The following is a 25,594-nucleotide window of genomic DNA, read 5'->3' as shown; positions in this document are numbered from 1 at the left end:
TCTTAGCCCTGCTCAACCTGCCCCCAGCTTTTGGATGCTTAGGACCTAGAAGGACTTGTAAAAGCCTTTTCTAGATTATCTAGAAGAAGGAGCCGGGCAGGGTGGTGCTATTCTGAAAGCCAAGTCAAGTGAGAGAAAGCTGAGGAGCTGGAGGACTTGAGCAGGAAGAAGGGACCCCTCGGAGTGGGGGTGGGGTGGTGTCCTCTCCTCTCAGCAGGGGTATCCTGAGCAGAGCCAAAGTGTAGAGGAACACGGAGGTGGATTCAGCTCAGCATAGGCAGGACTTCTGAATTATCAGAACCGCTCCTCTCCCACCGCACCCCCCCCTCCAAGATGGACACAGCCTTAGGAGGTAAGGAGCACTCTGGCCCCAGACATGCTCACACTCACAGCCCTCCCTCACCTCTTGCCTCCATCTTCCTCCTGCCCTTGCTGGTGAGATGCCACAAGCATGAAGTGGGAGATGGTTTAGGGGCCAGAAGATCCTCAGGCTCACTCAGACTACTGGAGCGAGGAGTGCTCCTTTGTTTACGGATGGAGAACTCAGGCCCAGAGAGGGCCAGGGCCTTGGCCAAAGTCACACAAGCCAATGACACATAAGAGTAGGGCATTCCAGCCTCTTTCCAGTCTGGCGCTTGACCCTCTTACCCCTTGGAGCTTCTCTCTCTGAACCTCTGAAAGCCTTCAAGGTGTGCCCGTGGATGGAGCCTGGGGAGAAAGCAGACCCTCCGCATCCCCCCTGCTCTGTCTGCTCTGGTCCTGTCTCCAAGGTCTGTGAATATTTTTTGATTTCCCTTTTTGTAACCCATTCAAGAAAACCCATGCATAGCCAAAACAAGAAATATGTTGGGACTTCTGTTGATTCAGTGTTCCCTGCAGCAAACAGAATCTTCCGGTTCCGAGGCCTTCTGTGTCCCCGACGAGACTTCTGCTGGGTTGGCATTGGGGCAGGCCTGTGCGGTGGGGAACAGCTCGAAGACACTGAGTCCCTGCCGCATCTTCTGGAGCCTGGCCGTGGGTGGCCTCAGCCTGGGATGGGAGGAGGGAGATGTATGGTTTCAGTAATAAGGTCCTAGAATTTTCTGGCTGTAAAATGCTGTAGTTTGTGGAGTTCTGGGCAGAGCTGCCATGGTGAATTGGGGAGAAGAGAGAGAAAACCAAACAAATGGGGTTTCCAGCCCCCACGGTCCCTATCTCCTCTGATCCATTTGCCATTTGGGGACCTGCATAGTTGTGTTTTGTTTGTTATTTTAAAAGAGCATCGCTGCGGGGCGCCTGGGTGGCTCAGATGGTTGAGCATCTGCCTTCGGCTCGGGTCATGGTCCTGAGGTCCTGGGATGGAGCCCTGCATCGGGCTCCTGGCTCGGCGGGGAGCCTGCTTTTCCCTCTCCCTTTCCCTCTGCCTCTCCCCCTGCTCGTGCTCTCTCTCTCTCAAATGAATAAATAAAAAAAATCTTCAAAAGGGCATCACTGCTTGAAAAGAAATAAATAAGAAAGAGAGAGCAGGTTTAAAAATGACCCATAGTTGATTTCACAGACAGGCAAACTGAGGCCCAAAAAGGTGAAGGGATTTGCCTAAAGCACTTGCAAGTTGGTGTTGTGGAAACAGGGTCTCCCTTTCATTTCTCAGCAAATCTGACCCCAGCTTTTTAACTCTTCTGGAAATCCAGGAGCCCTCAGAGAATCTCATATGACCCACAGGCACTTTTCCTAGGAAAATGCATACTCATGACAACCTACAGAATGTGTGTATTATTTCCCACAGATCCCTTTGCCCTAAAGCCCACAGACCCCGGGTGAGGGCCCCCTCTGACCTGAGAGGATGGGGTATTGGAGAGAGCAATGGACGATGAGTCAGGAGTCCTGGTTCAAGGTCTTGGCCTCAGTTTCCCCATCTGTGAAATGGGGAAAGGTTGGACCTCAATGGGAAGTTATTACTGGGCATGGCAGCTCCTCAGGTAGCCACACGTGGCCCACACCCTGGCCCCTCGGGGGAGCTGCTCTGGTGGTCAGCCCCAGCTCTGTCCCTTCCCCCAGACATTCTGACTCCATCCGTTCTGGCTTCCACACCCCTAGGCCTTGCTCTCTGCTGAGTGATCAGATCAGCTAACCTGGGCTGTGAGTTACTAACTACCAAGAGGTGCTAATCCTCTCACGGATAACAGGTCTGACTGCATTGGACCAGGAACTTTCTAGAATCACCCCAGCTCATCTCAGAGAGGCAGAATGCTTAGGTATCTTAATTGAGAGTGGGGAGACTTTCCCAGGGAGACCAGATTTTGATTATGAGCCCCCTGTCACGTAGCATCCAGGCAAGATGGTGAGTGGCTAGAAATTTGGGACTGGACTTCTGGAGAGAGAAGGGGCTGTAGAGACGCAGGTTTCAATCCTGCTTGATGGTCAGTGGCTTTTACCATTTGCAGGAGTGGTGGGGTCACAGAATGCTTTGTGAAGCTGATGGAAACTATGCATCCTCTGCCCAGAATAATGCAAAGACACAAAAACATTTTATTGAACTTTTAGGTGCATTCATGACCACCCAGGACCTCCCCAGGGCCTCCAAGCTAAGGCCCAGGTGGAGGGGATGGAGGGAAGTGGTAAGAGGGCAGTGGAGAGAGAACAGGGGGTAGTGATTTAGGGGGACAGGAGGCCAGGTGCCAGGGAGAGTGCAGCCACCTAGAAACAAAAGGGAGGATGGGCCTCAAAGCCTGGTGTCAGCGGGGCCAGAAGCCGCCTGGCGTGGGGCAGGCAGAGTGGATCAGGCCCGTTGGGGCTGCAAGGGCTGGAGGGGCATTGGGTGGGAGGGCCTGGCACGGCTTCCTTCCAGGGAGCCCGGGGGTGGGCACCAGATTGTGGTGGGTTCATGGAGTGTGGGAGGTGGAAAGAGGAGGCAGCGGATGTCGGACATTTGCTCTGGAAGTTTGGCAGCAAAGAGGGAGGAAGGAAGTGGCCCAAGCTGTTGGGTCGAGAGAAAGGTTCTTGGTTTTTAATTTTAAAAATTCGGGGGAGCAGAATGGTTATTTATTTTTCCAGAATAAGGGAGACCTGTATGTGTTTGAGGAAGCAGCCAGTGAAGAGAAGACCCTAATAATGGTCAGGACGCCTGACAATCAGACCCTTAAGGAGTCCAGAGTTGGGGGGTTTTGGTTACTGTGCTGTCTCCAGAAGGTCCCCATAAACAGTATTCTGCCTGCTGAGACCCAGGGGCCTGCCTTGGGCTCTGGGCAGCTCAGAGTAAAGGTGGGGAGGTTTACTTTAGAAGAAATGGGTAGGAAGCCGTCTTGGGTAGTAGGAACCTCTTCCCATCCCCGTGTAGGAGAGACTTCTCACAAATGGCCCAGGAAGAAGTGTGGCTGGGGGTCCTCATCCCCATCTTTCAAATGTGACCCCACCACCCCTGCAAGAGGATAAGCAAGCTGGTAGCCAAGCTGGGTGAGGACCCAGCTCTTTCAACTCCCCATCGAATGCTCCCAGGCTCACCTGGCTTCCATGTCAGCATTTTGGGCTGTTTCAGACCAGAGAGAGTGTTGAGCCCCCTGCGGGCTGACAGCCAGCAACTCCCAGGACAGAGAGCCTGCCAGGCAGCCAGAAAGCAATTTCCCAGTGTGAATCTTGCTTTTCACGGCCCATTAGCACGTTCCCTACATTCTCAGCCATGCTGGACCCAGTCTTCCCGTGCCCTCTCCATCTGTGTGTTGGAGAGCAGGGCGGGGCTTCCCTGCCTGCTTGTGCCCACACACATAGGGGCAGGGTGCTCTGCCTTGGGGCGCAGCCCCTTCCCCTCCTCACCGAGGCCCCCACAACCTCCTCTCTTGGCTTTCCTCTTCCCCAAGCTTGGCAAACAAGGTCCATTTTGTTTCTGATGATGCTGGCTGTTCTCATCACTTTGTAGATAATGATGCCTATAAAAGGCGTTGTTTCCTGAGCATTTACTAGACAGCAGGGACTGTGCTAAACCCATTGCATACCTTATTATATCTCACTGAGTCCTCGAAACAGCTGCACAGGGCGGGTCCTATTCTGATCTACATTTTACAGGGGAGGAAACAGGCTTGCAGAGGTTAAGTAGCTTGCTAGTAAGTGGCTGCACCACGATTTGAACTCTGGTTGGCTTGGCTCAGGAGTGCTTGTCCCCATAGGCTTCACTCTCCAGTGTGGTGGTCACTAGGCACATACGGCTGCTCAAATGAAATAAAATTAAAAGTTGAGTTCTTCAGTCCTACTAGCCGTATTTCAAGTGCTCCATAACCATGTGAGGCTAGTGGCCGCCACATTGGATAACACAGAATATTTCCACCATCACAGGATATTCTGGTATAGAATATTACAGCTGGAAAGGGCTCTGTACTATTCAGCCTCATTCCCATCCAAACCCCCATGTTGCAGATGAAAGAAAGTGAAGCCCGTGTTGGGGCAGACCCCTGCCCAAGACCTCCCAGCAGGGCTGAGAGCTGAGATTCTGTCCCTCCAGTGTCTGTCTGTCTCACACACATGCTTCCCTGCCCACATTCCGTGCTTGCTGATGTGGAGACATATTTCATACCCAGGGTGATGCACGTGGGCCTTGTCACACCCCGAGCCTCATGGAAGCTCATGCACAGGGCACTGACTGGGCTGCCCGCACACAGTTGTGGGCACACGTGCCCCCTTGACCCCTTAACATCCAGGAACACCTTCGCAGACCCTCCCAGGACCCGTCCATGGACACTCACACTGGGTTCTCACACGCAGGCCTCACCCCTTCCTCTCAGGACACCCGGTCACTCCCTTCCACCCTGAGCTGCCCGCCTTGGCCTCCTCCCCTCTCTGCCCCGTGCTGTTTCCAAGCTCCTGCCCCTCCACCTGCTGCCCACCTGCTCGGCTCAGGGCCATGGGAGGACTGGGCTGGCTCTTTTGTTGTTTGCCAAGGCTGCTGGGTTGCAGCCACTCACTCGTGCAGGACAGGAATGCAGAAATAGGCCTTTTTAAAGCAAAAGATACAAAAGAGAGGAGTCTCATTTCTGCTGCAGATCCTCTACTGCCCCTCGTCCCCCTGACCCCCAGCCCTGTGGCGAGCAGGGTGGATGGAAACCCGAGGCTGCATAGGTAGGGGTGAAGTGCCAAATTCAATACCACAGTTGAGGATAAGTCATGATCAGACCACAGAGCTTTGTGAGCCCAGAGCCCCCGCTCTTGAGGGTCACACTTTCCTGCCTTTGGTGGAGTCAGAAGAGCGAGTGCAGGTGACCTGGATCCTCTTCACAGACCCACTAGGAATATGCTTATTCACTCGAGGCCTCAGTTTCTCCATCTGTTAAATGGAGATCATAATTCCAACTCCACAGTGCTGCTGTGGTCAAGAAGGAGCTTAGCAGTGCACATGCATTTAAAAGGAGGATACCTTCCGGGTGCGTGAGAGGCTGGTACCCTCTGGATCAGTAGCTCTGAACTGGTTTTGATAAACTCCTCCCTCTGAGCAGCTGCTGAAAGCTATGCATCCTTGCCCCAGAAAAAAATGCACATACCTACTCTCAGAGGCACAGGATGTCCTTCAGTGGGTACATGGCCCCTGCGGCTGCCCTCCCCATGTTAGAACCTAGTTAGGACCCCCAGTTAGGGGCACCTGGGTGGCTCAGTCGGTTAACCGGCTGCCTTCTGCTTGGGTCATGATCTCGGGGTCCTGGGATCGAACCCAAATCGGGCTCCCCACTCAGCGGGGAGTCTGCTTCTCCCTTTCCTTCTGTGCTCTCTCTCTCACTCTCTCTCAAGTAAATAAATAAAATCTTTAAAAAAAAAAAGGACCCCTAGTTAGAAGCTGGGATTTACACAAAAGCTTGGCACTGTGTTCCGAGAAGGAAATTTAGCAAATGTACCTTCTCTTGTTTTATAGATGTGGCTCTTAGGTCCTCAGCTCCTAGGGCAGAGCCCAGGTTCACGGGGCTGCCAAGCTGCCCTGCAGAGAGTTGCATGTGACCGCCCCGTCAGGGCTGACGTCAGGGCATCTAGCAGGACTCCCCCAGAGGGCGGGCAGGACACAATCCCCGGACCGCTGTTAAATGAAAATACAGATCCCTTGTGCCCTCGCCCAGAGGTTCTGGTTTGGTTAAGTCTGGATAAGGCCTTGGTATATGTATTTTTAAAATATCCCCAGGGGATTCCAAAGCAGCCCGTTTGATAACCATCGGTCTAAGATCTTTCTTGGAATGGAATTTTTTACTTAGTTTTTTACTTAGAATTTGTTCCTTTAGTGGAGAAATTATATCCATCCCTCCTTCCCTGCCTCCCTCCCCCTCCCCCTCCATCCCTCCATCCCTCCATCCCTCCATCCCTCCATCCCACATTAACTGAACTCTAGCTCTGGACCAAACACAGGCTAAATGCTGGTGAGTGAGGCAGGACCCAGCCCCTGCACTCAGGACCTTATAGCCCCTCTCCTTCCATGCCCCTGCTCTCGATGGAGCTCTCCAACTTTCCCAGAAGAGGCCACTTTAAACACTCTCCCCCGGGGCCTTTGGGGATCGTGGCCTCCAGCTGGACAGGAACCTGAAGGTCTTTGGGTCCATCCCCCTGTCTGGGTAGGGTGGGCACCTTTGAGAGACCAGTCGTGCCCTACCTTCTTCGGATGCCTGTTCCTATTCCTAACACCCTGACGGAAAATCCACTCCCCCGTCTCATTCAATCTCCCTCACTGTGAATTCAATCCACTTCTTGTTTCTGCAAGTAACGTTTATGGAGGCCCTACTGGTAGCAGACATTGGATACTGGGGCACAGGGATGTGGAAAGGAAAGTTAAAGTCCTGGCCCTCAGGAACTTATTGTCAGGTGGGAGGCACAAATAGGACGAGCAACTGAGCAAGAGCCACGGTGAGCTTGGGCTAGATGGGGAGGGGCGGAGTGCTCTGGGAGCACAGGTGAGGGAGTCCTTAACAGGGAGGCTTCTCTGGGAAGGAGACTCTGGTCTTGCTGCTTTCCTGGGGCGGGAGGGGTGGGGGAAGGACAGCAAAGGTGCACACCCCAGGGAAGGTCCATGGCTGCGTGAGATGATCCACTTGCCCAGGAATTCCGGTGCAAGTGGATAGTCTAGCGCTTTCTAGTGCTTTCCTACAAGGTCACATTTCCTCGGCTCATGCCCCCTCCTGGCTCTTTCTTCCTCATCCCTCTCCAGTTTTCCACTTGCTCCATTCATGCGGCTCAGAAACCAGAGACACCATGCCCAGGGTGTGTACAGAGAGGGCGTACAGAGAGGTGCCAGCCTGCAGGCTTCCTGGGCTTGGACCCGCCCTTATGCTGAGGCTAGGGCATCGACGTTTGGAGGCTGTGATGAGATGTGGTCTTGTCAGGAACCTGGGTGTGGCAGGCTCCCTTGGTGGTGGTGGGGGGGATACGAATATCTGAGTTCTAGGCCTGGCCCTGCCTACAGCTAACTGCGTGAGCCGTCTACACCGTCTACACTGGAGCTCAGAGTCTTCAGTTCCACTGCTGACGTAAGGAGTCAGAATCTGCATTTTAATAAGACACGCTGGTGACTCATACGCACATTAGAATTGGGGAAACCTGCCCCCTAACATTAGTCTGCGGTTAGGGTGCTAATGGCGGTGACTCCGGTCCGTGTCCGGAGGCTTAGGGACCTCCTCTGGGGTATGAAGGCGTTGCACCAGATGACTTTTGTGGTAGGGGGTATGATAGCATTCCCAGATGCGAGATTGAGCCCTCACACTAGGTTTGTTGGGCCAGATACTATGTTTACATTTTTTTTTTTTTTAGAATAAGGTGCCAGTATTTAAAAATTGGGAAACTTCACATAAATATCCAGACTTCAGGCTTTAATTGAAAAATTGAACAATTTGGGAAGCGGGCCACATTCCACCTGGCAATCATCAGTGTCCCCATGCAAAGCACATACAACCCTCGCTCCAAACGTTTCCCAACCACTGATACTTTGAGGATCAAGTCCCAGGCGCCTCTTAGAACATGAAAAGTGGGGCGCCTGGGTGGCTCAGTCGGTTAAGCAGCTGCCTTCTGCTCAGGTCATGATCTCAGGGTCCTGGGATCAAGTCCTTCATGGGGCTCCCTGCTCAGTCAGCGGCAAGTCTGCTTCTCCCTCTTTCTCTGTGACCTCTCTTGCTTTCTCTCTCTCAAATAAATAAATAGAATCTTTAAAAAAATAAAATAAAACATGAAAAGATGCTCAGCCTCACTCAATATGAGAATTACAAATCAAACCTACGTTGAGTCGCCATTTCCCACCTGTCTCACTAGCAAAGATTAAGAAAGTTTGATAACACACTGTGGACAAGGGTGGAGGAAAATGGTCCCCTCACATACTAGGGAAAGTAAGTTGGTACGATCTCTAAGATGGATAATCTCCCATCATCCTTCACAATTACCAATAACACCTACCCTTTGACCAAATAATACCAATTCTTGAAGTTGATCCACAGACACTTGCACACATGGGAAACGTTAATTCTAATGCACACATAGAAGATTAGTCATTGCAGTGCTGTCTGTAAAATGCATGGAACTATGGATTGAACTAACCTAATTGCCTATTGATAGGGGACTGGCTAGGTAAATTATAGGACAGCCATATGATTAAATAATGAGGATCTCTTTACGTTACGATATAGAAGGAGTATTTCCAAAATATTTACTGAAAAAGGAAGGGTGCAGAACAGCATGCGAGGTCCAAAACCCTCGTATGGCAGAGAGTATTTGTGAAAAGATGCTCAAGGACCTGGTAACATTGACTGTCCCTGGGGACAGGACCTTGGAGACTGGGGTACAAGGGTGGGAGGGAGTCTTCTTACTATCTACACTTCCTTATCAGTTGAACTTTGAGCCATGTTGATGTGTTACCTACTCAAAGAATGAAAACTACCTTCTTGCAGAGAGCTAGATTCTGTGATTCTGACACTACATGATTCTAACGTTTTATAACTTGGTGAGCCCAACTTATTACAACTCTGGAAGGCTCATCTCTTACGAGGCCAAGGCCCTCATAATCTGCTGGCAGGGGTTCTCCTGGGTCGCCATCCCTGCCCTGTCCCTGAGTCAGGCCATGTAGCCCCTGTGAGCTTGAGCAGCCCTGCAGGAGGGCTCCCTAGCCAACACGGTACAGATGCATGAACTTTGGCATGTCCTAGCGATGCATCCCTTGGGCCCCTGCTTCCCTCCTTCACCTTCTCTGTCCTCCCAGGGGAGCCTTCTCAGTGGTGCGCAGGTGCGTGAAGGTGCTGGCTGGCCAGGAGTATGCTGCGAAGATCATCAACACCAAGAAGCTCTCAGCCAGAGGTAGGTGGCAGATCCATGCCTTACCCGCCCTCTGGGGCTCTTCTTCCCTCAACGCCTTGGGTTAGAAGCCGGACCTGGGTCTGTCCCCCTGGGTGATGCTGCAGGGGGGAGATTCTTCTTCCTGTGGGCATTATGAGAACAGATCCCTCCATTTTCCTTCCTTAGGGGATCTAGACTGGAGGCCACAGCCCCTCAGACAGGCCAGGCTCTCTGCCTCCCACCCAGGTGAAGGCTAAGGTACCAGGTGGGACTTCCTTTCCCTGCCCTTCTGTTACTTGCTTCCTTTCTCATCTCCAGACCTGTGCAACCACCATTCCCTTACCTGGCTCCTTACAAGGCTGGCCCTTTTTCAACCTTCAGGCCTCAGATCAATGTCACATCCTTTGAGAGACTTCCCCAACCCCTACATCTGAGGGCGTCTCCCCCATTTTATATCTGTTATTACTGTTTACCTTCTTTGTGGCTTTCCCCCAGTCTGCACTTATCCCATTTACTGGCTTGGTCCCTTATTAAGCATGCATCTTGACCATAAGCTCCAAGAGGACAGGGATGGCTTTCATTCCCTGCTCTACCCAGTACCTGGGACAGCACCCAACACATCCCAGCGCTCCACCAGTGTCCAGTAAACTCCAGGTGCATTCCACTTCAGCCACACCGGTCTGCTCTCTCAACCCTAAATATTCCCTAGAACAGTAGCTCCCAAACCTGTCCTCACCCTGGAACCCCTGCAGAGCCTCAAAGACTCCTGATGCCTGGGCCCTGCCTCCAGAGGTTGTGACTTCATCCGTGTGCGGGTGTGACCTGGGTTTGGAAAAAAAAATCCCCAGGTAATTCCGGTTTGGAAGTGGTCCTGGACCAGCAGCGTCAGCACCACCAGGAGATTGCTAGAAATGCACATTCTTGTTTCCAGACTTAAGGAATCAGCATCTGCATTTAAAAAAAAAAAAAAAAAAAAAAAAGGATCTGCATTTTACCAAGTTGTCCTGGTGATCTGTGTGGGTATTGGAACTTGGAAAGCCTGCCCAGAAGCCTTGCTTCTTGCCCTTAGCCTGTGGTTAGAATGGTAGTGGTAGTAACCGTGGTCAATGTGTTGGGGAAGGTTATCTTCAAAAATCCAATGCCCGCTCTGAATGCTGTCTAAGCTGCCTTGGGGACCGCCGGGTGAGGCGGGTACAGGTGCAGCATGGGAGATGTCATGGGGTGGTCAGGTGGTCAGGTGTTTACCTGGCATAGCGGCAGCTGTGTTGGGGCCGGGGCCCAGCAGGTGCGGGGTTCACGGAGGCTGGTACAGGATGTTCACATGGTCCCCCGAAGGCCTCCCAGCAGGCCCCGTGTTGGACCGCGTGGTGCTGCCTTTCATCTCTCTGGCTCAGTGCTGCTGGGAGCCCAGCACCTTCTCCTAGTTACTGAACTCCCCCGTAGGCAGCCAGTGTCCTGCGGGGAGAAGAGGCTGGGCATGTGGAGGGTGGTTCTCTGAGGGCGGGGGGCCGAGACAGCACACATTCAGCATGGAAGCCGCTGTGGAAGGATGACACCCGTGGGAAGTCTGGGGCCGGAGCCGGGGGGGGGGGGAGCCAGGGCGGCTAGGGCGGCCGCGTGTCCAGAGGCTGGGATCTGCCTTGCTTCCTGTGGGACGAGTGGCAGTCTGGCGCCCTTTCTGTGCTTTGATCAAAGGAGATGTCCCAATCCCTGAGATACAGTGGGGGCAAGATTAGGGCCACGACTGGGGGTGACAGGTTGAGGTCGCTTCAAAATGAGGGAGGGTCAGGAGTCAGGGTCCTCCCTGGGTGCTGGAGCACTTGGGTCAGTTCACTCAGAGCGACACCTCTCCCCGCCGCCTGGTTCTCTCTCTCTCTCTCTCTCTCTCTCTCTCTCTCTCCCTTCCTCCATCTCTCTCTCTCTCACACACATACACACTCTGACAGGAAGAGACAGATGTGTATGAGGGACAATGGAAGGGGCACTGCCTCTTTTCTGGAATGTGACTAAGCATTCCTTGGGCAGTGTGGACTCTGGGCCATGCCACGATGAAATCAGCAAGTCCCCCGTCTTTGGTAATTTGTTGAGGCTTTGCCATCCTTACAGGAAGGTGGCCTGGGGCCTAGGTGAGTGTGGAGGGTGGGAGTGGGGAGGTTCTCAGGGGAGCCTTCTCAAACAAGTCTGCCAACTGCCAACTCTTCTCTCCCCAGCGGGAGAGGAAGAGCGGAGCTGCTTCTAGCAGGTTCCTTCGTTTTCCACCCATGGTGCCTGGGGAGAGGAGCAGTTCGATGCTGACTGTTTGGCAACATATTCTAAGCTGCTCCTGCTGGCACTCCCTGGGGACTTTGGCAGCTCCCGGCAGGGACCTGGCCCACCCGGGGTGTCCGTCCTCCCCCCCACCCAGAGCTGCAGCTCCCCCTTCCCCACCAGGGTCCGCCTCTTCTTCTGTTGAGTGGCTCCCCAACCCAGGAGATATTTTTTCCTATGTATTTTAAAGCTACTCTTTTAAGATAAAATGCTCAAAGTGTCAACAATTTCAAGAAGTCATAAAGACATGGAATGGGAAGTGAAATTTTTGCCTGTCACAGGCCCTGCCAGATCCCCTCGGGGGCCTTTAAAGAAACGCGGCTGCCTTAGTTCTACCCTGGAGGGCTGGAGTCCGTAGGTGAGGCCCAAGCTCCTGCACCGAAAAGCTCCCGTCCGCAGAGATGATAGCCAGTACGCTCGGGTAGAACTCCCTGCCAGGGCCTCCGGGGGCTTCCCAGCCCCAGCCTCACCCAGCGCGCAGAAGACACTCATTAGCATTTTAGGGGACGCTGGGCACATGGATGTGGCTGGTGCAGAAAGGGGTGACTGATGGGGGTACGGAGACCTCCACAATAACCACTGTCCACCCGAGCGCTGAGGGCTCACTTCCTCGGCTCCCTGGCAACCAGTCCCGGGACATGGGGTGAGAAGCATGGCGTGAGCTCCTTCAGGCTGCCCCTGAGCCTCAGGCCCATGCTGTGAAGGAGGCAGTGAGACAGATCCTTCCCATTTTCCTCATCTTACTCCCCACTCCTGCCTGGCACTCTTGGCCCTTGGAATTATTCCTCTAACCTCCCAGGATCAGGAGCCCTGTTGAGGCCCTCTAGAGGGTGGGGACATTTCCTCTTCCAAGACTTGGAAGCCTATTTTCTTCCCTGGTTCCTGTGCCTCTGGCAGGAGTCCCGCCCCTCCCCCCTGCCCCCGCCCCACTTTGCAGGCAGAGCTTTCCGGGCTGCCTGATTGTACTTCCCCCATGCTCTGCTCTGTCTTGCCCTGCCCTGCTGGCACTATCTGGCCCCAGGAACTTCACCCTGAACTTTACTTTCACTCGCCCCTGCTTGCCAAGCTCTTGGGCAGGGCAGGGCCCCTTAACCCCAACACCCTGGAGGCCTGCCCCTAGGGAGGGAGGGAGAAGGTTCACAAGGTGTCATAGTGAGCATTAGGGGGCAATCCTTCCAGGTACCTGGACAGGAGGTTTCCCTCAGGCCTTTCACCATCTGGGACCGTATCAAGCTGAAAGGACTGATTTATCAATTATTTATGAGAATGGGAGGCAATGTAGTACAGTAATTTTGAACATGGGTGGAAATCCCAGCTCTGCCATTTCTTAGCTATGGGACCTTGGACAAGCTGCTTAGTGACTCTGGGCCCTGGGGCATGGCTGTGACTGACAGACAAGGTCTTGCTCTCATTGCACCTGTTCTCTAGGGAGGAAGACTGGAAAGAACATTAAACATATAAATAAGCAAGGTAAACTTTAGGTAGCAACAAGTTATAAAGAAAATGAGACAGGATAGTGGGGAAGTGATGGGGGGCAGGAGGGACCCTCAGAAAAGGCAGCCAGGGAAGCTCTCTGAGGAGGTGATACTGTGTTGGACCTGCCTGAGGAAAAGGAGGCAGCCATGAGAAGACCCAGGGCAAGAGCATTCTAGGCAAAAGGCCCAGCAAGTGCAAAGGCCCTGAGGTGGGAAGGGGCATGGTGTGCGTGAGGCCAGAAAGGTGGTCACTGTGGCTGAAGCTCCAAGGCCAAGATGAGGCAGGACCAGCGGGGTCTGGCTGGCCGTGGTGAGGAGTTTGGATTGCAAGTACAATGCGGAGTTTGAAGAGTTGTTGGAGAGTTTGAAGCCAGGGAGAGACAGCATCTAATTCATGTTTTAATAAGAGGTCCTTTGCTGCCAAAGATGATTGGCTGGAGTGGGGAGAACATCCAGGAGTGGTTCCTCAGAGCTGTGGGTTCTAAGGAGGCTTGACCACCTTATTAAGTGACTTTGATAACGGGACCGCTCCTTATCACTGGGCCTCAGTTTCCTTACCTACAGAACAGAGCAAGGCCTCAGAGGTCAAGAGAAACACAATCCCTACTTTCTTTGAGGAATGTTAGAAAATAAAAACATGTCAGAGTTACAAAAACTATTGAATAACATATATGTTTACATAAATTCAACAAATTAATGCTTTTAGCCCAGAAATTTGCAATGTGGTGTGATTGGACTATGCACAAGATGATAGCCAGATTTATAAAAACAGTCAGCTCCTGGCATTTCTGGCAGTGAGGGCTGGCCATCAGGCCCAAGTCTGAGGCTGTGTGACCTGCGTGTCCTTTCAGTGCTGCTCACGTGGTGGGGAAACATCAGAATTCTGCATTTGGGTCCCTCGTCCCCTGAATGTATAGGCTGGACCAGCCTTGTACCCTGAATGTATAGCCTCCAGCCCCCTCTGATAGGCCCCACTTGACCAGCCTGATCTCTGGTTCTTCTGCTGGGGATGGGTGGGGTGGGGGACAGGGTTGTAGGGCTAGGGGAGCGTCCAGCCGTCCTCAGTCCACTGAGGGCCCTCAGCAGCTCTGGATGGAGATGCCCCTCCTTTGTGTGGGAATTGGCCTCCTGCCATCCTGGAGGATGTGGAAGGAGGCTAGGAGGGAGGGGGGACCAGGGGGGATGTCCCCCAGTGTAGACAACCTCCCCTCCCCTAGCCCCTAGTCCACCTGCTGCTGGGGAGATGTGCTTACCCTCTGTGGAGACAGGAGTGGACTTAATTGCTTTGCTGACGAAAAAGCCCCATTTCAGTGTTGCTCTTGGCTTCTGCAGCCCCTGGAGGAAGGCCAGTGATTGCTCTACTAAAGGGGCAGGGGAAAGGGGAGCTGGCTGCCTGGGGACAAGGGCTGGGACTTTCTCCCTCCTTATTGCCCTCCTTGGTGGCTGCCTGCTCTGAAGGGGCTAGTCAGAGACTGGAGTTCTAATCCGGGCGTCTGCCGCTGAGAGTCTGCGTGAGGTCCCTCCTATGTGCCCCAATTTTCCCATTCAGAAATTGGGGGCAGATGGAGGCGGCGGCACTGAGTCAGGGCGTGGAGAGCAGTATAGCACGGTAAAGCTCAGCCCTGGGTTCTGACTGCCTGGTGCAAAGTGCGGCGCCACTCATCACCGGGGGTGCGACTCTGAGCAGGGTACTTGGCTTCTACGCACCTCTGTAAGGTCGGATGTGATAGCGCCTCCCTCAAGGGGTTGTTGTGAGAACTTGAGATGGATATAAAGGTGCTCTGCACAGTGCCTGGCACATAGTAAATATTCTACTGGCTCCCTTTGTATTGTTCTGGTTTTTTAAATTAAGGCATTAACTATGGAATTGTGAGAAAAGCACCAGAAAGGAAATTGAGAAGTGCATAAAATGGGGACAGTGATGCCCACAGCGCAGGGTGGTTGGGAGGACTGAAGAGAGTCACGGGAAGGCTTGTTCCCAGCAGCCTCAGAGCGGGAGACCACGGGGGCAGATCCTGAACAAAGCCTCTCTCCCCGGGGGTCTGGACAAAAGTCCTGGAAAGCAGGTGCGAGAGCTCCGGGTAAAGCCCCTGCAGATTATTTGGGGCTCTCTGTGTCCCTGGCCTGGGGTCCCCTGTAAGGGAGGCAGCCTCTGTGAATGAATACAGCTCTTCTCCTGCAGAGAAATATACACTCCCTTAGAAAGGTTCATCATTCAATGGTTTATTCTTTAATTCAATTATTTCTTGAGCACCTACTATGTGCCAGGCATTTGAGTAGATGCCAGGGGTACAACAGAGACCAAGCTCTTGCCCTTAAGGGTAAAGGTATCCATGAGCCAAAGTGAGATGTGTTGTCCCGGGACCCTGACCACACAGAGGAGGGGCCCCTACCAGGCTGCCAGGAGAGGGTATATCTAAGGGTAGGTGGGAGTGACGGAGTGATGGCCAGTGAAGGACAGGTGGGAGGTTGAGAGGGAAAGTTCCAAGCTGAGAGAACCACATGGGTGGCTCTGAGAGGACTGAGCGGGGTGGGTCTGGAGAAGTGCCAGTTAGCAGTTCAGTCTGGCCGGAGCGCCGTGCGTGCAAGGGGCAAGGCTGGAGGCAGGGCAGCAGAAGCCTGCCCTGGGGGGGGGGCATTGCAGGCTCTGCAGATGGGGCTCAGGGATGCACCTCATTTGAGAGCCCCGGAAACCAAGGCCCAGAGAGAGGAAGGGACTTCTGAGGCCCTGCAACCCTGCCCCCCACCACCCCGCCTCTGCTGCATCCCACCGCCTTCCTGGAGAACCCAGGGGCCCTGCCAGAAAGGCCAGCTTATGTGGGGGGATGGGGGCCCAGGGGCCGCCCTGGGAGGTGCAGAGCATAAGAGGCCATGAAGAGGCAGAGACGGAGTGGGTGAAGTTCCCTCCCTCATCTGGGACTCACCTGGGCATCTGGGTTTCAGACCATCAGAAGCTGGAGCGCGAAGCCCGCATCTGCCGCCTGCTGAAGCACCCCAACATCGGTGAGCTGTGGGGAGTGCATGAGGGGCGTGGGTGGAGCCTGGCCCTGCGCCCCTGCCTGAGCTGGTGGGCCTTCTGGGCAGGTGGGGGGTAGCTGCTCTCTTCTCTGGGGATGGCGGCAGTACTGATGGGAAAGGGGGTGACTTTAATGGTCTCCACATTTCTCAGAGACCAGCTTGGTTGGGGAGAAGGTGAAGAAGGGGCCCTTCCCCCTGTAGCCCACGCTGCTGGCAGCCTCCTTCAGAAAAGCTGTTTCAGGAAAACTCCCGAAGCTCCGAGAGAGACAAAAATAGGCCAGGCGCGGCCTGGACCATAACGGCCCACTCCCCAAACCTACCCCAAGCTGAGTCAGCCTGGCACTATGACCTGCCCACCTACCTAGACCAGCAGCCTGCCTGCCCCTCAGAGGCAGGCTCCGAGGTGGCCACTGCCCCAGGGGTAGGCTGAGCACCTGCTGCTGGGGAGATGCTGGGCCTAGACCACGCATCACTGCCTGACCTCCCCTCTTCCCCCATGCATGACTGGGGGTCTGCAGCCCTGCCCATCAGGGTTCTGAGTTGGGGTGGTGTGGCCAGGGGCGGGTGGGGGGAGGGGCGGAAGAGCAGATTCTAGATATAGTTCTGTCAGGGAATGGCTGTGTGACCTTGGGTGGGATCCCTGCCCTCTCTGAGCCACTTTCCCCCATCTGCACAAGGAGACACCCTCTGCATCATCTGGGCATCCGGTTAAAAGGTAGATTCTGGTTCAGCGGGTTTGGGGGGGTTCCAAGATTTTGCATTTCTGACACGCTCCAAGGCGATGCCAAGGCTGCAGTTTCGGATTCCACTTTGAGGAACAAGGCCTAGATGCTCTTCTAAGGAATATTCCAACTCTAACAGCCACCAAGCCTTTGCCCTTGGGAAGGAAGCATCTCTCTGTGCCCAGAGCCCCAAGGGTTAACTCTCCCGCTGGAGAGAAGCATCTCCATCTGCTATTTATACCCAAAAGGCACCTCCCCTTCCCTGGGCCCTGTGAAGGGGAGCAGAACTGCGCAGACAGCAGCCAGAGGCTCCAGGACCAGAATCAGAGGAGGGGCAGCAAGGCGGCCAGGGGGGGAGCAGCCCTGCTTGTACCCCGATCCCTGGCCTGCTGGCGGACTCACTGTGTGGCCTTGGGCGGCTCCTGCCCTCTCGGGGCCTCCAGCTGCCCAGCACTGTGATGGAGGGGTGGGGAGGGAGCTCCGACCACAAAGTCCCATGGTTCTTGGAAAGGCTGGCGGCCCCAGAGGGAGGAGGCGGGGAGCGTGTGTGTCAGTGCGCGTGTTGCTGCCCACGTGGTGGTTTCAATTCAACACTGCGTCCTCCACCCTCCCCTGCCCCCCCGTACATGGGGAGCAGTACCTTATGAGCTCTGGGGCTGACAGACTGCAGCTCAAATCCTGGGTTTGCTGCTTGATTGCTGTGTGACCCTGGACATGTTGCTGAACCACTCTGAAGCTCAGTTTCCTCATCTGGAAAATGGCAATGATACCCTCCTCATAGGGTTGTGATGATTAATTAAAGCATAGCACCATGACAGTCCCGAGGTAAGTGCCGTTCCCCTTTTTCCTCAGTCCACCCCTTCCCACCAAACGACCTTACCCGAAAACGTAACCTCCATATGCTTCTCATTCCTCCGAGCCATCACGATGTTCGGTCACCAGTTTGGGGCGCTGTATTTAACGTGGTGGTTAAGAGAATGGGATTTGCACCTGGGGTCCAATCCCAGCTCGGCAGTTCACAGGTGTTGGAGCGTGCGCGGGCTGTGAGGGTAATCGTGGTAGCCACCCTTTACAACTGTTGGGTGAGCTAAATGAGAAATTGCAAGGGAAGCACTTAGCACAAGCCTGGCCCGTGGTAAAGTCTCAGAAATGGCACTTCATCGTCATCATCATTGAGGCCTTTCCTCCTTCCTTCCTTCCTTCCTTCCTGCACCTGACGGCAAGGGTATCTGGGGCCCCACCACATGCCAAGGCCTCTGCTGGGGGCTGAGGACGGGCAGAAGGAGTGGGGATGGGGTTGGGGTTGGAGTGGCTGATGCACAGGTGCGTGGAGAGCAGAGCTGAGCCCCAGACCAGGAGGATTTGGGGAAGAACCCCGAAGCTATCTCAGGGCCCTGGAGGGTGCTGCTTCCTGAGCCTCTAAGCATCGCACTTCTAAGTCGCTGATAATCTGCCCGAAGAAGTGCAGAGAGGTGCAACTGTGGATGCAGAACCTGAGAGGCGAATCTGTGCCTGGAAGTGCTAGACTGAGTCCTGGTCATGCGGCTCGGTGACTCTAGCCAGGCTTACTCGCTGCTCCCCATGTGTGGTTGGTGTGCAGCCCCGGGGGGACCAGGTCAGGGAGGCCCTGGCTCAGCACAGGAGGGTCCAACTGTGCTGTGTACGCGGGACAGGGACAGTGCCCCACACCTGCTGATGGGGCCGACTCCGAAGGCCACCGCAGGGAGCAGGGGACACCCTGAGAGTTTAGCAGGGGATTTGGGGTGGGCAAGAGAAGTGAGGCTGGTCAATGAGGAAGATGACAGTGTCTACATTTGTCAAGTTCTTGCCGGAGCCGGGCACTGTGTTGAAGGCTTTACAAGCATCATCGATTAACCCCCCGCAGCAGGCCAGTGGTGTTACCACTATGGGTAGGAAAGGAGGCTCAGAGAGGCTACCTAATTTGCCCAAAGTTAACACAGCTTATAGGAGGCAGATCTGGGAGATGAGCCCAGCAAGACTGACTACAGAGCCCATCTTCCCAGCCATTCCACTGAGCTTCCCACGGGGACATCAGGAGTGTGCTGTCAGGGGGCAGAGGGTAGGGCAGCAAGCACTACCTTTCAATTTCCAAGAAAAAAAACTAATCACTGTTGGAAATATGAAAGGAATGTCAGAAATTCGTGAGTCCAGCTATATAAATGAAAACTAGGTTACAGATCTGTTGGATCTCTGGCAATATAAAAAGTCACTAACTGGCAGCTTAGCTCAATGACCACAGATGTGTCAATCTCTACGAGGTGGTGAGACTCTTTCATACCCTGCGGCGGCTCTTGAATCTTTCTTTTCCTCTTCGGCTTTGGACTGTTCTTTCTCAGGGCAGCCTTCACTGATGGGAGGAGAGGTTTTATGTGTCCTGTCTCCTGGGTTCTGAGCTGTGATGGTGCCACCTCTCAGGGACTAAAGGCCACCCCAGTGCCCTTATGCAGGTGGGGGCTGGAATCCAGCCTGTGTCCCTCTTGTCTGGCTGCTTAGAGGGCAGCCCTTTTTTTTTTTTTTTAAGATTTATTTATTTATTTGAGAGAGAGAGAGATCACGAGCAGGGGGGAGGGGTAGAGGGAGAGGAAGAAACGGGCTCCCTGCTCAGTAGGGAGCCGGGATGTGGGACTTGATCCAAGGACACTGGGATCATGACCTGAGCAAAAGGCAGATGCTTACCCGACTGAGCCACCCAGGCTCCCGGGAAGGGTTTTTTTTTTAAACTTTATCTTGATACACTAAGAATGCAAGTTTATTGTAGATCAATGAGAAGACAATTTTTGAAGTATCTTCTATAACCTTGGTACTTAGCGCTAATACTGTATGATACATGTTTCCGTATGACACACGATGTGTCTGTACCTTCTCAAGTGTTTCTCTACATGTTGTCTCAGGTCAGGTTTCTTAGAAGCAGAGCCTAAGGCAGGGATTCAGATGCTTGTGATCTATTGAGCGTGTGCTCCCAGGGGAGACCTGCAAGAGACGGGGTGAAGCACGTTGGAGAACGGGAAGGAATTGACCAAGGATGTGGCCTCAGGTCAAGTCTAAGTTTGACCCGATTCCAGGTGTGTCCACAGGATGCCGTGGGGAGGCCTCTGGAACATAAATCCTGTTTTGGGGGTGTCCCTCCCTAAGACAAGGAGACTGGCCCTTTGCACGGACGCTGACTTCCTGAGTTAGTCCGTCATTGGCTGCAGGCTGCAGGTAACCTCGTACACAAGGCAGCTCCAGCAGTAGAGGGTAATTCTCCAGCGAAGGGGAGTGAACGTGAGCTGTTAGCAGCCGCCTCTCGCAGAGGATGGCTGGCCCGGCTTACGGGAGAGCCGGCCAGGGCACCAATCTAGGGTTGTCAGATTCGGCGTACGGAAGATACAGGATGCTCATTTCAATACACATATACATGTCAAAAACCGAGCATACCTTTGCTTTGAAATGCATTAAAAAATTGAAATAGATGAATAGATAGAGGAATGGTTAGAAATGTAGTAAAACAAGTATAAGAAAGGATTGATGATAGAACCTAAGCGGTAGGTAGATGGGTGTTCACTTGAGTGTACGTGTGAATTTTTTATAATGAAATGTTGTTTAAAAAATTAAAGCAGGATTATATAATATGTACCCTGATTTTTAGTTTTGCTTTGCAATATATTTAAAACAGGGGCCCCTGGCTGGCTCAGTGGGTAGAGCATGTGACTCTTGGTCTCAGGGTCAAAAGTTCCAGCCCCACATTGAGTGTAGAGCTTACTTAAGAATAAAATAAAATATATTTAAAATATCAGTCATTTAGAAATACATATCATCATTTAAGAATTTAAAAAATTTTAATTTAAATTTGTGTTCCCGAGGGGCCTGGTTGGTCCAGTCGGTGGAGTGTGTGACTCTTGATCTCAGGGTTGTGAGTTCTAGGCCTGTGTTCAGTGTAGAGATCACTTAAATAAATAAATCTTTTAAAAAAATTTATGTTCCTATCCTCCTCCATCTCTGGTTATCTCTCCCCCGTCCAGTAGTAGATATACTCTGGTATATTTGACGCCTGCCTCTTCGAACTTTATGTGCAGATAGGAGAGCCATAAGCCATTGAAGGGACTCAATACTGAGTCAGAAATATATGCACATGGCCAGAATTCAAATGGCACTAGGGCTCACAGTGAAAACATAGTCTCACCCACCCACCACTCTTACTCTCGATTCCCCTCCCCAAGGTCCCCCAATGCCCACTTTTTGTATCCTTCCAGAGAGGCTTATGCCGTAAACAGGCTTAACTACATCTTTTTAAAGAAGTACCATGCACACTGTTTTGCACTTTGCTTTTTTGCCAAACAACATAATTCAGAGAAGATTCTGAACCAGGGGATACGTAACTGCCGTATTATTTTAACAGCTGTGTAATCTTCCGTTGTATGACGTATCCTGATTCTCTGAGCATGTACCCCACTCTGTAGCCGTTTTTAGGCTGTGGCTCAGGGAAGGATGTGAAGCTGTCCTGGGAGAAAATGCGGTTGGCTGGCAGGGACAGCCCCCCAGAGGCAGCCCTGGGCCTCGGGCCCTTCCTTCCAGAATCTCAGGGGGGTAATTTTGGGATCTCTGGGCTCCTGGGAGTCTTGCCCCTGTTCTTGGTAAGTGAGGTATGAAGAGATGACAGTTTCTCAGCATGCCTAACTCAGGGACTGCGGTCCTCCCACCAACCCCGCTCTCTTATCCACACCTGGATGCACAGCAGGGTTCTTTCCCAGGGCCGGCACTGGGCAAACACCGACTGTGTGCCTCGTGGAATTCTCACAACGAGCCTGCAGGTGCAGGAGTTTCATTCTCATTGTCCAGGCCAGAAAAGAGAGGCTCAGAAAGGTGTAGCACCCAGCCTGCCTGAAATCACACAGCTAGCACGTGGTGGAGATCCGAGCCACAGGCTATTTCCACGATGCCAGCCTGCCCAGCAAGGAAGCCGAGGGTTGGAGAAAGGAAGAGGCCGAACTTTGACCAAAGCAGGGAGGGGTCTTCCATCTTTAAACCTGGGCCTCTTTTGATGATGCCCGAGGTCAGTGAGCCATCGTTCACTTGCATTTGTCAAAGCACCTGTTACCTGGCTTGTGCTCAGTGCCTGAGAAATTGGCATGTTGGCCGTTGGAGGGGTGAGGTGAGAGGGCAGGAGGGGGTGGGAAGCAGTGCTTCCGGGTTAACTGGCTGCCTGGGCCCCTCCCACAGTCCGGCTCCACGACAGCATCTCCGAGGAGGGACACCATTACCTGATCTTCGACCTGTGAGTTTGGGCCCACCCCGGGACGTACAAGGGCTCTAGGCGCAGCCTGAGCAGGGATGACCTAGCTGGGTCCCTTGGCCTGATTCCCAAATGCCCCCAGGCTGGGCTGAATTCCCTCTCCCGAGATAAAAGTTTCCCGCATGTTGTAGGCCTGCCACCCAAACAGTGCACGTGGGTCTCCCTGAAACGCCAACACACACTTGTTCCTTTCCTTGTCTTATTGTTTTGTTTCTATTTGTGGTCAGCGATGCTGGCTTTCCACGTCTAGTGGCAATATAAAGTTTCCTTTGGAGTAATTTTAAAGTTTTGAAAGCCAGTCAATTGAATGAAAAACAATAACGAAATGATAGGTTCTTGGGTTGGCAGAGAAACTCGGTGAAGACGCTGGTCCCATCTGCAAAAAACAGTTAATCATGGGGAGGACTCTGCCTGTGTGGGTACATGGGAAATCTCTGTGCCTTCTGCTCAATTTTGCTGTGTGCTTCAAGTTACTCTAAAATATAAAGTCTATGAAACAAGCAAACAACAACAACAACAAAAACCCCAGCCCTTGGGCTTCCTAATGAACCTCAGTGATATGCTCTGAGTGTCCCACCCCCTGTCCTAACTCCAGCCTGGACCCAGTGGGAGAGAAGGGCAAGTCATGGAGGGAGGGAAGTCAGGGGAAGGGCGGGCTGGGAGCCAGGAAGAGGGCTGTGACAGGAGGCACCCTCGGGGCCCCTGGTGTTCCTCCCTTTGGGCTGAGATTCTGAGGTCCCTGGGTCCCGCCCTTAGCTTCCTGGAGACTCTTCCAGAAGAGGCAACACTGGGGAACTCTGGGAGGGTGACTCTGTGCCTGTCTCCCCAGGGTTACCGGTGGGGAGCTGTTTGAGGACATTGTGGCCCGGGAGTATTACAGTGAGGCCGATGCCAGGTGAGCGCCAGGTGCAGCCTGGCAATGGTGCCTGGGGGGGCAGGGCGTCTCCCCCACTGGCTTCCCAGCTCCCGAGGGGACGCTCGCCTTCACACGGGGACCCTCCCCCCTCTCTCCCCAGTCACTGTATCCAGCAGATCCTGGAGGCAGTGCTGCACTGCCATCAGATGGGTGTGGTGCACCGGGACCTGAAGGTGAGTGACTCATCCAAGGGTGCGGCTCCCCCCGGGAGCCAGGGGGATTATCAGAATCCCTTTAATTCCCCTGAGTTGGGCTGGGTGGGGAATAATCACCCCACTGTTCAGATGAGGAAACTGGGCGCATGGAGAAGTATCTAGGCTTAGGATCCAGTCTCCTGATACCCAGGCCCACGTGCTTTGGGCCAGACCAGGTAAGCTGTCGTTAGGCCACCCAGGCTGGCCCTGGCGGGGTCCAGGTCCCGGCCAGGCCACTCTCCAGCTGCAGGGCCTCAGCTTCCTCACCGTGGGTTGCCATGGCAACCTCTGCTCGGGGTTGCTGATTCTGTCAAAGGAGACAGCACAGCGCCTGGTGCACAGAAACATTGCGTTTCTTGTTTCTGGGTCCCTGGCAGATGCGGGGAGAAGAAACACAGGCCTTGGGGCTCCTGGAGTCCCTCCTCTTCCCGCCTGAAGGAGAAGGACAGGCCTAGGCAGATGCGTGATCTAGGGTTGGCGCCAGCCACGTAGCCTGATCAGCACAGACTCCTAGCTCCCCTCTGCCGAGCCTCAAGGCATCGAGGCCGCTAGCTCATAACATTGCCCCCTGATTTTCAGAGCAGCGAACAGAGGCCTACAGACTCTAAGGGACTCGCCCAAGACTATGCTGTTCAGTTGTACCCGAGCTAGGATGGAGCCCTGGCCTTCTGACCCCAGCCCCTGGGCCTGCGGCGGTCTGGGCCAAAAAGCCACTCAGTGCAGTTCCTGCTCTTGTAGGAGCCCCTTCTAGGTGCCTTTGAACCTCTGCTTTTTGGCCTTCAGTGACTCTGAACTCACTTCTCACGAGGAAGCCCCTTGAACCACTGGGAATATCTCCTTCCATCTCTCCTGCTGTGGCCTGTGAGCCCTAGTTCTGCCCTTTGGGGCCACACAGATCAAGCCTCCAGCCCGGGCCCCAGAGGCACTTGTGGTACCTCCCCAGTCTTCTGCAGGCTGTTCTCCTCCATCCCCACCGGACGGGCCCTCCAGGCCCTCCTCAGCCTGGACAGCCTCTCTGGGCATGCTCCCTGGGCATCGTCCAGGAGGTCCAGGTCTCTGGGATGCAGTGCTCTGCCCAGAAGCCCTGTCTACCTCCGACTCTCACAGGGGAGCTCCCTATGGCTCAGTCTAGACCCACAGGCAAGTGTGCACTCCAAGAGGGTCCTGGCCAGATGGCGGGGCAGTTCTCCCAGAGGGCCTGTTCCCATTATAGCTACAGCCCCTGCATGTGAGGAGACAGGAGGACAGGCAGCACAAATTTAGGCCACTCTGGATAGATTAATTAGCGGCATATTCATCAAATCAGGGCAGGACGGCTACCAAGACCCAGGACACGTTGGGAACGCAGTCCCCAGAGGATAAAAGAGGCCTTCAAGAGGGGCAGAAGGAGCTATATTTGTTTGGGTCCCACCTAGCTTTGGGCAGTGAAAGGTCAAAGGTGGGACCCTCTCGGAAGTCCTGGTGGGGAAGGGGGTCAGAGGAAACCAGCCGTCTCCAGGGACACGGAGCCCATACCCCCACCCCACCCCAAGCAGAGAATGTGAGTGCTAATGCTCATCACGCATGTGCCGTGGGCCACTGCCAAGTGCTCTACGTGGATTATCACGACTGATCCGTACGCCACCCCATGAGGTAGGCTCTATCCATTTTTCTGAGAGGAGACTAAAGCTCAGAGAAGTGAAATGGCTTGGGGCACCTGGGTGGCTCAGTCGTTAAGCGTCTGCCTTTGGCCCGGGTCATGATCCCAGGGTCCTGGGATCGGGCCCCACATCAGGCTCCCTGCTCAGTAGGAAGCCTGCTTCTCCCTCTCCCACTCCCCCTGCTTGTGTTCCCTCTCACTGTCTCTCTCTGTCAAATAAATAAATAAATAAAATCTTAAAAAAAAAAAAAAGAAGTAAAATGGCTTGCCCAAGTTCCATAGCATAGAAGTGGTGGAGCTGGGTCAGAGGCGAGGGCTATCCAACTGCAGAATTCATTTCAACCCCCCTCTGGTCTGTGGGGGGGGATTTCCTGTTCTCTACACCCAGCAGAAGACAGCAGACAGAGATTCTGGTTCTGTGTCTTATCAGCTGTGTGACCTTGGTCAAGTCACTTAACTTCTCTGAGCCTTGGTTTCCTCATCTTTATCTGTATGACAAATACTTATGAAGTGTGCTATGTGCTGCCCCCTGCCTTCGGTGCTGGTGATTTAGTGGTGGGCTGACAGCTAAGGAGCTCACTGTCTATAGAGGGGACAGATAATGAACAAGCACATAGACAGATGGGGGAAAAAATGACAAATTGTGGTGATATCTATGAAGGTAACAACAAGTTGCTAAGACAGAGGATACCTGGGGGCTCCTCCTTTAGATAGTCATGGAGGGATTCTTTGAGGGGGCGACACAAAGGTGAGAGCGGATGAAGAGAAGAGGCCAGCT

At 53.6% G+C, this 25,594-nt stretch overlaps 1 protein-coding gene across 2 annotated transcripts in view; it reads left to right on the top strand.

Moving 5' to 3' along the window:
- The window catches only part of CAMK2A (calcium/calmodulin dependent protein kinase II alpha), a 60,644-nt gene that overhangs the window by 6,121 nt on the left and 28,929 nt on the right, over window positions 1-25,594 (top strand). For both annotated transcript variants that reach the window (XM_036113577.2, XM_078066736.1), the window contains exons 2-6: window positions 9,179-9,273; window positions 15,978-16,037; window positions 21,995-22,049; window positions 22,897-22,962; window positions 23,084-23,156. In XM_036113577.2, the coding sequence (XP_035969470.1) occupies window positions 9,179-9,273; window positions 15,978-16,037; window positions 21,995-22,049; window positions 22,897-22,962; window positions 23,084-23,156 (349 nt within the window). The remainder of the gene's footprint in view (window positions 1-9,178; window positions 9,274-15,977; window positions 16,038-21,994; window positions 22,050-22,896; window positions 22,963-23,083; window positions 23,157-25,594) is intronic.

This window comes from Halichoerus grypus, chromosome 2, assembly GCF_964656455.1.
Source record: "Halichoerus grypus chromosome 2, mHalGry1.hap1.1, whole genome shotgun sequence".
NCBI lineage: Eukaryota > Metazoa > Chordata > Mammalia > Carnivora > Phocidae > Halichoerus > Halichoerus grypus.
The sequence above is the reverse complement of the archived record's forward strand: the minus strand, read 5'-3'. Positions and strand labels throughout refer to the sequence as shown.